This window comes from Microcaecilia unicolor, chromosome 2, assembly GCF_901765095.1.
Source record: "Microcaecilia unicolor chromosome 2, aMicUni1.1, whole genome shotgun sequence".
Taxonomy (NCBI): Eukaryota; Metazoa; Chordata; class Amphibia; order Gymnophiona; family Siphonopidae; genus Microcaecilia; species Microcaecilia unicolor.
In genome coordinates, this window is record NC_044032.1 from 329887133 (window position 1) to 329899588 (window position 12456).

At 42.9% G+C, this 12456-nt stretch overlaps 1 protein-coding gene across 2 annotated transcripts in view; it reads right to left on the bottom strand.

Annotated features, from left to right (window-relative positions):
* The window catches only part of SLC49A3 (solute carrier family 49 member 3), a 423803-nt gene that overhangs the window by 290499 nt on the left and 120848 nt on the right, over nucleotides 1–12456 (bottom strand). For both annotated transcript variants that reach the window (XM_030194348.1, XM_030194349.1), the window contains exon 3: nucleotides 8982–9140. In XM_030194348.1, the coding sequence (XP_030050208.1) occupies nucleotides 8982–9140 (159 nt within the window). The remainder of the gene's footprint in view (nucleotides 1–8981; nucleotides 9141–12456) is intronic.

A 12456-nucleotide genomic window follows, 5' to 3' on the forward strand; every position in this document is an offset into this window, starting at 1 on the left:
TTAGATGGTAATGAAATGTATTTAAAACTCTGTAAGAGCACTCCTTGCTTGTTACCCTAATTACAATAACTGACTATAAATGAAGAGTTGTCCTAGGGGTGGGCGGGAAAACTAAACTTGATCCTGCAGTGCCTGTTAGATTCTTTCTGTTAATGCTGTGGTACAAAGTTTTTAAAACTAAGTGGAAAAGACTATGAAGATTAGTTGATAAAATTTGCTTTTTATATTTTTATTTTGCCTAATACTAACCTACAATTCCTCCTTTAAACCCCAATCTTTAAGTTTCCAAAGCACATAGCAAAATAGCATTCACTTACCAGAGAAATGTTCTCTTCTCTCAGAACTTCTCAGTTCAGGTATATGAGGCCAGAACAGCATTAGCATAGGAATTTTTTTTTTTAAGAGGATTGTTTTTACTTGCTTTCTAAACTATGTATAATTTTGTAATTTGTCTAGGCTTAGCCTCAAGTCTTTCCAGATTTTGGGGGCCCGGTATGCCACTAGCTGTGTGTAGACACTGAATCATCTTACATCTTTTGGGGAAGGGAATGTGAAGGGGGAGTTGCTTTTTGATCTTCTCGTTCTTTTATTATTGGTAAAATTCACAAGCGTGATCAAAATAGCTAAAATGATCTCCTGTGAGAATTTTGAATACCATGCATGATAACCTGAACTGAATTCTTGCCTCCACAGGAAGCCAGTGTAGTTCTAGGTATAGATGGGAGATGCGATTGTGTTTTTTTTCAGATTAACCAGATTGCTGTGTTTAGGACCTATTGTAGTTTACGTGGAGGGGCATAATTGAACGCGAACGCCTATCTCCATGGGCGTCTATGTCCGAAAACGGGTACGTGAAGAGGTGGGACAGACCGTATTTTCGAAAAAATGGATGTTTTTCAGCTGGGCGTTTGTTTTTTTTAGCGATAATGGAAACTAAAAACACCCAGCTCAAAAACGTCCTAATCCAAGTCATTTGGTCATGGGAGGGGCCAAGTTTCACAGTACACTCGCCCCCCTGACATGCCAGGACACCAACTGGGCACCCTAGAGATCAGTGCGGTGGACTTCAGACAACGCTCCCACATGCATAGCTCCCTTACCACGGGTGCTGAGCACCCAACCCCCCTCCCCCAAAACCCACTACCCACAAATGTACAACACTACCATAGCTCTTAGGGGTGAAGGGGGCACATACATGTGGGTACAGTGGGTTTTGGAGACCTCCCATTTACCAGCACAAGTGTTACAGGGAGGGGGGATGGGCCTGGTTCCACCTGCCTGAAGTGCACTGCGGTATCCACTAAAAGTGCTCCAGGGACCTGCATACACGCAGGCCTCTAGGACTTGTTGCTGCTATATAACATTGGCACACCAGTTGACACCTGAAGACTAATCTCTCCGAAAACGTCCTTTATTGGAATAAGCACGTTTACTCACAGTTAACTGCAGATCAGAGGTTATGCCCCACTGGCAACGAGTCTCCCTGGTACTGAGATGAGTAGTAGGTCAGAGCTGGCAGAATGCTGTACAATGCCCTCTTTCAGCCACATTCAAGGTAAGAACTAAGTTCTCTAACGTGGCTAACACGTGAAAGGGATCTAAAACTGGCTTACAAAAATGGCCACTACCTCATGGACTACCGGAAACAAAACAGGGCACACTCTGGGGAAAAGCACCATGGGAGTAGAGCCCATGGGAGTAGAGCCTACCAACTACCAACATCGTGAACATTTGCTACAAGCAAGTGGAATCACGGAGCCCAATACCCTACACCCACCACAATGCATTGCTGATGTGACTCTGCAGTGCGCATAACAGAAAAGGTGTCACACTCACCCGAGAGCCACATCAGAACCAGGGAAAGGCTGTCACAGGATAGAACACATTCTGCTGTCATGGAGGTGGGTACGGCATTTGAGGCTGGCATACAGGCTGGAAAAAAAGTTTTTAAAGTGGGGTTTTTTTGGTGGGAGGGGCTTAGTGACCACTGGGGGAGTCCAGGGAGGTCATGCCCAATTCCCTCCAGTGGTCATCTGGTCAGTTGGGGCACTTATTTGGGACCTGTTCGTGAAAAAAACGGTCCAAAAAAAGTGACCCAAAAATCGCGGTAAAAACGCCTTTTTTTTCGATTATCAGCTAAAGACGCCCATCTCTCCTTGGCCGATAACCACGCCCCAGTTCCGCCTTCACCACGCCTCCAACATACCCCCATCAACTTTACCCATTTCCGCGACGGATTGCAGTTGGAAACGCCCAAAATCGGCTTTTGATTATACCGATTGGGGCGCCCATGGGAGAAAGATGCCCATCTCCCGATTTGGGTAGCAATATAGGTGTTTTTCTCTTTCAATTATAAGCAGGATAGTTGTTTTTTTGAGGTTCTGAGTAGTAAGAGGTTTCAACAGTCTAGTTTCAGCAGTAATAGTGATTGTATTAACAGTCTGAATTGTAGCGTCTTGAAAATTTTCCTTATTCATCTTAGGTTTCTCATCAAGTAGAAAGAACTGCTTATCAGCTTTGAGATACAAAAGTTGAATGGCAAAGACTGATCCAGAAGCACACCCAGCAGTTTAGTTGTTTGCTGCAGAGGATAAGTCAAGTTTCTGATTGTGACCTGTTTTAACTATGGGTCTGGGTTATAGACTATTAGTAGCAATTTTGTTTTTTCAGTGTTCAGCTTTAATTTGTATCTCGCCATGATGAGCTGTAGGCAATCACCTATCATTTCACTTTTTATCATGCTGGCTGTCATATGCTCTTCTTTCTGCCTTTGTAAATAAGTGGAATACATCTGGTCTGGACTTCCAAGATGGTATTTTTAAACAAAAAGTGAGGTAACATGATCTCGCAAGGTGGAGTATGTGAGGAGTCTAATCGATGTGTTTTGAACAGACTGTAGTCGTTTTAATAAACAAACAGAGAGACCGGCATAGATAACATTACAATAGTCAAACTTAGAGTCTACACAAGAATAAAGTTATGCATGAAGATTCATCTAGATAGCTGCATCAAAGTGTCTAAAAAATAGAATGAACTATAGAATTTATATGGGAATGGAAAATTAATTGGGAGTCTAGGATGACTCCCAAATACCTAAAGGAGTCAACTAAAGTTATAGGGCATCCTTGAAGAGTCAGAACAGTTGAGATCTGAAGTGGGTGTCCTGTGATCCAGGATGACACAGTTTTGAAAGGATTCAAATGGTTGACCTTGAGCCAATTGTTGATGGAATTAAGGCAGAATACAAATATTCTCATACCTATACATCACCGCTCTGTCCCTGCTCTACTCAAACTATAACCCTGAGAATGCCTAAGAACAAATGTATAAAAGTAAGTATACACTTTCTATACCTCTAGATTCAATGCCAGGAGTGTGGTGATACCCAGGATTGATGTGGGTACAGCCAATATTCAGTGCTGTACTTGCATTGCATAGCAAAATAGGCAAAGCTAGGACCAATGTTCCCTCTAAGGACCGAGTTGACGTGAGAAAAATTTTCTTTGCAAGCAAAGGACTGGAGTGGAGGAGTAGCTTAATGGTTAGTGTAGAGGGTTGAGGAACTGGGTTTGATTCCTGCTGCTACCTGAAGGTCAGCAGTGGGTGGAGATCTTGAGAAACCAGGTTCAATTCCCTCTGCAGCTCCTTGTGCCCCTGGGAAAGTCACTTAACCCTCTGTTGCCCCAGGTACAAAAGTAGTACAATGTACTACTTAGACCGTGAGCACACTAGGGACAGATCAAGTGCTTGTAAAATTAAACTGTAAACCACTTAAGTCTAAGCGGTATATAAATACTTAAATGAATGAATGAATGACTGAGTTGACGTGAGCAAGATTTTCTGTTACATTGCCATATGAGCACTTCTTACAGAAACATACACAGACATGCACACATATACACACATTTATTTATTTATAAAAACGTACAGACCGCATGATCTACAGTTCTAAGCAGTTTACAATTTAAAACACGTATTAATACAAATAAACATAAGACATTAAACATACTAACAGCAGGGAGACTGGAAAGAATTTCATGAGCCATACTCTGAGTACTTTCCCTAATTGTTTGCATGTAGTTTATAGCTACTCTGAAATACTGGATGTTTATCAGAGCTCAAAAGGGGAAACTGCTCCCCCTTGTATGAGCACCACTTAAAAAAACAAACAAAAAAAAAACATAAGGGACATTAGGAGCACTTTTGAACAAAGCAGGGAAGAACTTTTCACTGTTTACAAGCTGCCTCCCCTAGTACCTCTGTTATGGTTTGGCATTATACACACTGTATGCTTGCCAGGGAATAATGTATCAAAAAAATCAAAATAATGCACAGCAAAATAATACAACATATTGAAGAATAGTATTTACAGTATTCTAGAAATATATGCAGGTATTTAAACACCTGGCTCTCAGTCTTCCTTTTGGCCATGTATGTTCAACAGTACTGTAACAGAAATTCTGAGGTTACTGCCAAACATAAAATAATTTACCTATCAATGTGTGTGGTAGGATGCAAAATGGCCACCAGGCTTCAGCTCTGCTTGTCTTTAATTTGCCGCTGAGTTACCAAACTTTAGGTACAGCTAATACATATAATATGTATTAACTCTATTAGCTGTACCTAATGGTTAGAGCAGCAGACTGAGAAACAGGTAAGCCAGGGTTCAAATCCCACAGATAATCCTTGAGATCTTGGGCAAATCACTTAACCCTCCATTGCCTCAGATAGAAAACTTAAATTGTAAGCCCTCCAGGGACAGGAAAATACCTACTGTACCTGAATGTAACGTGCCTTGAGCTATTAATGAGAAAGGTGTGGTGTAAATCCAAATCCAAAATCCAACAACAGGCATATAGTGTGAAGTAACACAAAGCACTACAAATGTTACTCATGACCTACAGAGCAATTCCAACATACTATAAATAGTAATAGCTTTCATGAGTCACACAAGGACCTGTTTTATGAAGGCACATAATCAAATGTAGCAGGCACTTAGTATCAGATATGCTGTTGACACCAAGCAGTTCTGCCAACCAGGTACCTGAAGCAGCAGAACGAAATGCTGGCCATTGTTGGCCTGGGGCATGGCGAGAAGAGATTGGTGCAGCACAAGTCTTCGAATTGCCTTGCTGAGATAAGTGCTTTACTTTTGCATTTCTCACTGCTTTTTGACAAGTATTAAGATGTGGACTTTGTCAACCTATTGACAATTTAAAACATACACAGACATGCACACATATACACATATTTATTTATAAAAACTTACAGACCGCATGATCTACAGTTCTAAGCAGTTTACAATTTAAAACACGTATTAATACAAATAAATATAAGACATTAAACACACTAACAGCAGGGAGACTTGATACTGAATTGCTTTGTTCCATTTAATTCTGATTGGTACCGAATTTATTGTTAAACTGAATTTTGGATCAACAGCATATGTACATTGAGACATTTAGAGTATATATATAAAAGGAAGGTTTTTTGGCCGATGATGGAGAGGATCTTGTTGATCTGTTTATAGCTCTGTAAATTGTCATGATTCTTGAGCTCTTTGAGGCTTTTTCTTTCCTTTAATTAATTGATAGATTTATCATAAAATGGTGATTTTTTTGTTTTTGCTTTGGTCTAGCGATCCAACATATCCACAGCCCATAACATTTTTTTGTCTTTGTAGTGGCCTTTATAAAACAGGCACAACATATGTGCCTTTTTGTCTTACATGCCTAAATAACCTATTATAAGACTGTCCTCTATATAAGCACAGGAAAAGCAAATATACAGTATATGATACAGAACTGAGCTATTAATAAAAGCAATGCGATAACAATGAGACTACTTTAAAGCTGCAGTATATTAAATAAAATAAACCATAAATATAAGAGGAGAAAGAAAAAACCCTTTATTAATCAGATATTGAAAAATGAACTAAAAAAAAGGTAAATGCTATTTAATATCATTGGTGAAATGTTATTAATACTGGATAAAAACCCATTATAAAACTATTTTGCTCCCATGCTTCTCCTGAGCAAATAGACTGAGCATTACTTGTGCTGCCAAGAGAAGCAGAATTCTAACCTAAACCTTCCAAATACATTGAAAATAAACATCTGATACTAAAAATATTTTTAGTCTTGCATTTTGCACTTTAGCTCCTGCTTAAAAGAATCATGCAAATTATTAGTCACGTAAACGTGTCTTTTATTCACTACCTCTCTGAGTAGATGTCATTTATCGACCCCCGATAGATCCCTTTCTTCATTTCTCACCGACTTTGACTCCTGGCTTTCTTTCTTTCTTGAACCTTCATCTCCTTCCCTCATTCTTGCGGATTTTAACATTCGTGCTAATGATCCCTCCCCAACTCATGCTTCTCAGTTTCTCACTTTAACATACTCTTTAAATTTTCAACTGTACTCCACTACACCTATTCACCAGAATTGCCAATGTCTTGATCTTATCTTCTCCAACTGCTCATTCTCCAGTTTCTGTGCCTCAGCTCTTCCCCTCTCATCTGATAACTTTCACACTTAAACAACCTCCCCCCCAGTCCCATCCAATCTCCACCAATGCATTTAGGAATCTTCAGGCTATTGACTCTTCTACTCTGTCCTCCAATGTTTCAATCCTCTTCTCAACCACTATGTTATCCAAGTCAGTCAATGAGGCTGTCTCTTCCTATATTACTATTCTCTCCTCTGATCTGGATACTCTCACTCCTCCCATTTCCCAATCTGTAAGGTGTACCAAACCCCAACCTCTAGAATCCGCTACCTACATTCCTGTGCCCGATCTGCTGAATGCCTTTGGCTGAAATCCCGTGCCCATGCCAACTTCATACATTTCAAATTCTTGCTGACCTCCTTCCAGTCTGCTCTTTCACTTGCCAAATAGGACTACTACATCCAGTTGACAAACTCTCTTGACTCAAACCCTCGGCATCTCTTTGCTACACTGAACTCTCTCCTCAAAGTGCCTTCACCTTCAACTCCCCCTTCACTTTCTTCCCAGACTCTGGCTGAGTACTTTCATGATAAGGTTCACAAGATTAACCTTCAATTCTCAACCAAGTCACCTCCACCTCTCCGTACATTCTTTCAACCCTCCTTCAACCCCTGCCTCCTTTTCTTAAATCACTGAAGAGGAAACTGCACATTTTCTTTCCTCCTCAAAACTAACTACCTGTTCCTCTGTCCTCTGATCCTATTCCCACCCATCTACTTAGCACTTTCTCTGCTACTGTCATCTCTCCTATCTGTCATATCCTCAATCTTTCATTTTCCACTGCGACTGTTCCTGATGCCTTCAAACATGCCGTAGTTACACCATTCCTGAAATAACCTTCATTGGACCCTGTCTTTCAACTATCGCTACATCTCCTTCCTCCCTTTCCTATCCAAAATACTTGAACGTGCTGTTCACCACCGCTGTTTTCACTTTCTTTCATCTCAAGCTATTCTTGATTCACTTCAATCTGGCTTTTGCCTTCTTCATTCAACTGAAATAGCCCTTGCTAAAGTCTCAAATGACCTGTTCCTGGCCAGATACAAAAGTCTCTATTCTATCCTCATCCTTCTCAAGTCATCTGCTGCTTTTGACACTATTTATCACTGCCTACTCCTTGATACGCTGTCCTCATTTGGATTTTAGGGCTCTGTTCTTTCCTGGTTTTCTTCTTATCTCTCCTATCGTACTTTTAGTGTATACTCTAGCCCACTATCAGTTGGTGTACGTCAGGGCTCTGTCTTGGGATCTCTTATTTTCTCCATCTATACTTCTTCCCTTGATACTCTGATCTCATCCCATGGTTTTCAGTATTATCTTTATGCTGTCGACTCCCAGATCTACCTCTCTACACTAGAAATTTCAGAAGGAATCCAGGACCAAGTATCAGCCTTCCTGTCTCACACTGCTACCTGGATGTCTCACCGCCATTTGAAACTAAACATGACCAAGACTGAGCTTCTTTTCTTTCCCCCTACCTCTCCTCTTCCCCCATTTTCTGTCTCTGTGGATAACACTCTCATCCACCCTGTCTCATCAGCTCGAAACCTTGGGGTTATCTTTGACTCCTCTCTCTCTCTGCACATATTTAACAGACTGCTAAAACCTGTCGTTTCTTTCTCAATATCACCAAAATTCATCCTTTCCTTTCTGAGCACATTACCAAGACCCTTATCCACACTCTTTATCAGCTCTCGCTTAGACTATTGCAACTTGCTTCTCACAAGTCTCCCACTAAGCCATTTCCTCTCCTTCAATCTGTTCAAAATTCTGCTGCACGACTTATATTCTGCCAGTGTCACTATGCTCATATTAGCCCTCTCCTCAAGTTACTTCATTGGCTCCCTATCCTTTTCTGCATACAGTTGAAATTCTTGTTATTGACTTACAAGTGCATTCACTCTGCAGTTCCTCAGTACCTCTCCACTCTCATCTCTCCCTACACTCCTTCCTGGTAATTCTGTTCATTGGGTAAATCTCTTATCTGTACCATTCTCCTCCACTGCCAACTCCGTTCCTTTTATCTTGCTGCACCATATGCCTGGAAAAGACTTCCTGAGCCAGTAAGTCAAGGCTTCATCTCTGGCCGTCTTCAAATCTAGGCTAAAAATCCCACCTTTTTGATGATGCTTTTAACTGCAAACCCATACTCACTTGTACAGTACCCATGTATGTTTTATCATTCCTGCCTTAGTAATTCCCTAATTTATCCTGTTTGTCTGTTCTGATTAGATTGTAAGTTCTTTTGAGCAGGGACTGTTTCTTCATGTTCAAGTGTACAGTGCTGCGTACGTCTGGTAGTGTTGTGCGTTATAGAAATGATAAGTAGTAGTAGTGGTTTTATGTGTACTGTATTTTTTTTTTCAGTCTCTTCTGTTCAGCTCCCCCCTTACAGGCAAGAAGGGAGTGCCCTATATACAACTGATAACTATATAACTTAACAATATGTACCCTATAAAAGTCAAACTTACAGAAAACTTCAGTCCTGTAGTGTCCAGTATCCATGTCGTCAGCAATCCAAATGGAATAGTAATTATCAAATAGACAAGTGATAACCAGTTGACTTCACTTGGGGAACGCTGAAAGTAGTCTGCTGTCTTGTCAGCTACTGGAGCAAAACTCAACCACAACTGTAAAATAAACACAGTACAAATATGACTGTAACACAGTAAATGATGGCAGATAAAGGAGAAAAATCTGCCCAGCAGTGATTCGTCCACTTTGGGTAAATGTGCATATAAATTCCCACATGAAACCTCCCCCTTCCTCCGTGTTGCTCACCCAATATGTTAAAGTAGTAGCACTGCCTTTTAAGGATGTAACTGCTATACCATATAGATTAATCCCAATGCTTTCTTGTAGATCCATGTCAGACTCGTGAGTTCCTGTACCAAGCAGAATGCCAATGAGTCTGGGAATAGGGGAAGGCCTGGGTTCTGACTCAGCAGTTGGGCAACCCTGAGGCTTCACCTGCAATGACCACTGTTCCCCAGAGGTTGAGCCCCTAGGTGCGGGCGGCTAGCAGACTTAAGAGAGCAGAGGCTAGAGAGAAAGGGTCAGACAGGCAAGCTGCAGGCAATGAATTATCCAGGAAGAAGCTAGGGCCAAACAGGTAGGCAGCAGGCAAAGAGAAGTCCAGGTACATGCTTGGGTCAAACAGGCAGACAGCAGGCAAAGAGAAGTCCAGGTACATGCTTGGGTCAAACAGGCAGACAGCAGGCAAAGAGAAGTCCAGGTACAAACTAGGGTAAAACAGGCAGGCAGCAGGCAAAGAGAAGTTCAGGTACAGACAGAGAACCGGTAATCAGGTAAGCAGAGAAGATACAAAATGCAAAATTAGGAATGGAGCTACCAAAGTAGAAGCCGAAGCAATGAGGCAGAGGGAAGGCTCAGCAAAAATTGTGTTGGCAGGAACTGGCAGAGAGGGAGAGCTGCCATAGGGCAGAGAAGAACAAGAGATGCAGCCAAGTCACCAATGGGAGAGGGGAACAAAAGAAACAGACAGCCCATAGGCAGGAAGGCAGAGAGAGAGGGAGGAGACCAGGAACCCGATCGTGGGGGTGGCCAATCCCCAGCGGAGTAGAGAGGCTGGCCGGAGATCCCAGGACAAAGTCAGGCATCGCCCAACCGGGGCAAGGCGCCGGAGGGGGGAAAATGACAACATCACCCAGGGACATCGGTTGCTCAGCACCGAGCCGACAATGACGGCAGGGAGCCCCGCACTGCTGGAGGGAGCCGCCAAAAACAAGGTGCAGTTACCCCAGTGCTTCATTTCTATTCTCTTACCTCCAAGGATCCTCTATGTTTATCCCAGGCTTTATTGAATTCTGATACTATTTATGTCTCTACTCTTGTTTCTGGGAGGGTAATCCAGGCATCCACCACTCTTTCAGAGAACAATTATTCACTAACCCCCTTGCAACTTTATATTGCAGCTTAGTTCATTTCTATTAAAAAAAGTTTGCCTCTTGAGCATTAATATTAGGTATTTGTCTCTATCATACCCTTTATATTTCTCCTCTTTCTATAGGTATACATATTTAGATCCCTTACTATCATTTCACATGACTTCTTATGCAGACCCCTAACCATTCTGGTTGCCTGCTCTTGACTGCCTCTAGTCTATCTCTCTCTCCTTCTGAGATATAGCCTCCAGAAAGAACACAGTAATACTCTTGGTGAAGCCTCACCAATGACCTGTACAAAAGCGTGATCACTTCCTTTTCTCTCCTGGTTATGGCTCTCCTATACATGCCAGCATCCCTCTGACCCCAACCACTGCCTTGTCACATTATTTTAATTTACGAGTCTTCCTTTGGAAAACAAACTCTTAAATGAGGTTTACTTGTTCAAAAAAGAGCAGAGATTTTAACAGATGTAATGTAAAAACTTAAAAGAAAATCAATGGTTTTTAAAATGTATTTCTCCAAAACAAAAACTATAAAACATTCTATATCCTTTATAATAAAACCGAATTTTTGTCTGTCACAGAAAAATAATGTGATATCATTTAAAAGTGGATTTTAGATAGAATGTAGATAATATATAAGATGGCCGCCGACAAGAGGGTCACGGAGCTGCTGCTCCAGTGACCCCTGGTTAGGATCCAGCTGTAAATGGGACCGCACAGTTGCCTGGCCCGCACACGAAGGGTCCACTGAGCGCAGGACACCTCCAGGGCATAAAGTGGGCTACCGGGACAAGCGGTCCGGTGCTGGGGCTCGATCGCAGCTCCAGCCCTCCCTCGTGGCTGAGGCGTGGCCCTAGGTGGACTCGATCCTCACCCGCCCCTCGGACAGAAGACCTCACCTGCAGACCGCTGGACGAGCAACCGCAAGCATCTCCGACGGCCCTCCCCAGGTGGCCCGCACACGAAGGGCACTGTTGAGCGTGGGACACCTCCAGGGCATACCGCGGACTACCGTTACAAGCGGTCCAGCGTGGGGACTCGATCACAGCTCCAGCCACATCAGTCAGCTGCTGTCCGGTCGACAGCCACACAAACCTAGATCCTCACACGATTATAACTGCCAATCAGGCTACCACCGCTGCCGTCGACTACCGACACTGGCTTCCTTTCCGCCCAGAGCCGCAGCATTACCCTGCCAAATGGGTTGCCGCCAAGAACCGGACCAGCCTCCGTGGACCACGAGAGGCGCCAGCTGGATGCACGTTGAGGTCGGGAGAGAACAATATAGTGGTGAGCGCTGCACACGCAGCTGCAGAGTGAGGACGGCGGACGAGAAGAGGAATTGCCGACAACGCTCTCGAGGTGCGACAACCAGGTCCAAGACAACTCGCAGCCGACCTGCACTGTCCCACTTTGCCCACACCGACCGCTGCGAAGGGAGTAGCACATGTGGATGCAGAGCGAGGAGGGCAGGAGACAGGAGCAACTACTGGGATGCTCCTGCAGTGGGAAGAATAAGATTTGAAGAGCCCACGTCCAGTCCGAGTCGACCCACACCGTCCACACCGACCGCCGTGTAGGGAGCAACCCGTACCCACATGAGGATCCTATCTACGCTTGCCTCTCAGCTGTGAGTTCAAAGTGAACACTACCTACTTCATTCTACTAACTTGTATGCCTTCCATTTCAATTATTACCTTTTCCAGGGTTTCGTTCTGGATTAACTATGATGCTTCAACTATGATGCTCCTTCTGCTTATACTGCTGACTTCTGATCTTGAGTCGCTCCCAATGCTATGGACTTCAGGTCACTGATCTCCACCAGCTCTTGAGGTTCCTATTAACTAGTATTACTGGCTACTGACCTATGATTGCTTTCTCTGCATCATATAGCAGTATACTAAACTGTATTACTGACTTGTTTGCTGACTTTAGAGCTCTAAATGCTTTCTCTGCATCGTATAGCATTATACTGAATTGTAGTACTTATATTGCTGACTTTTGACCTCTAACTACTTTTACTGCACCATACTGCA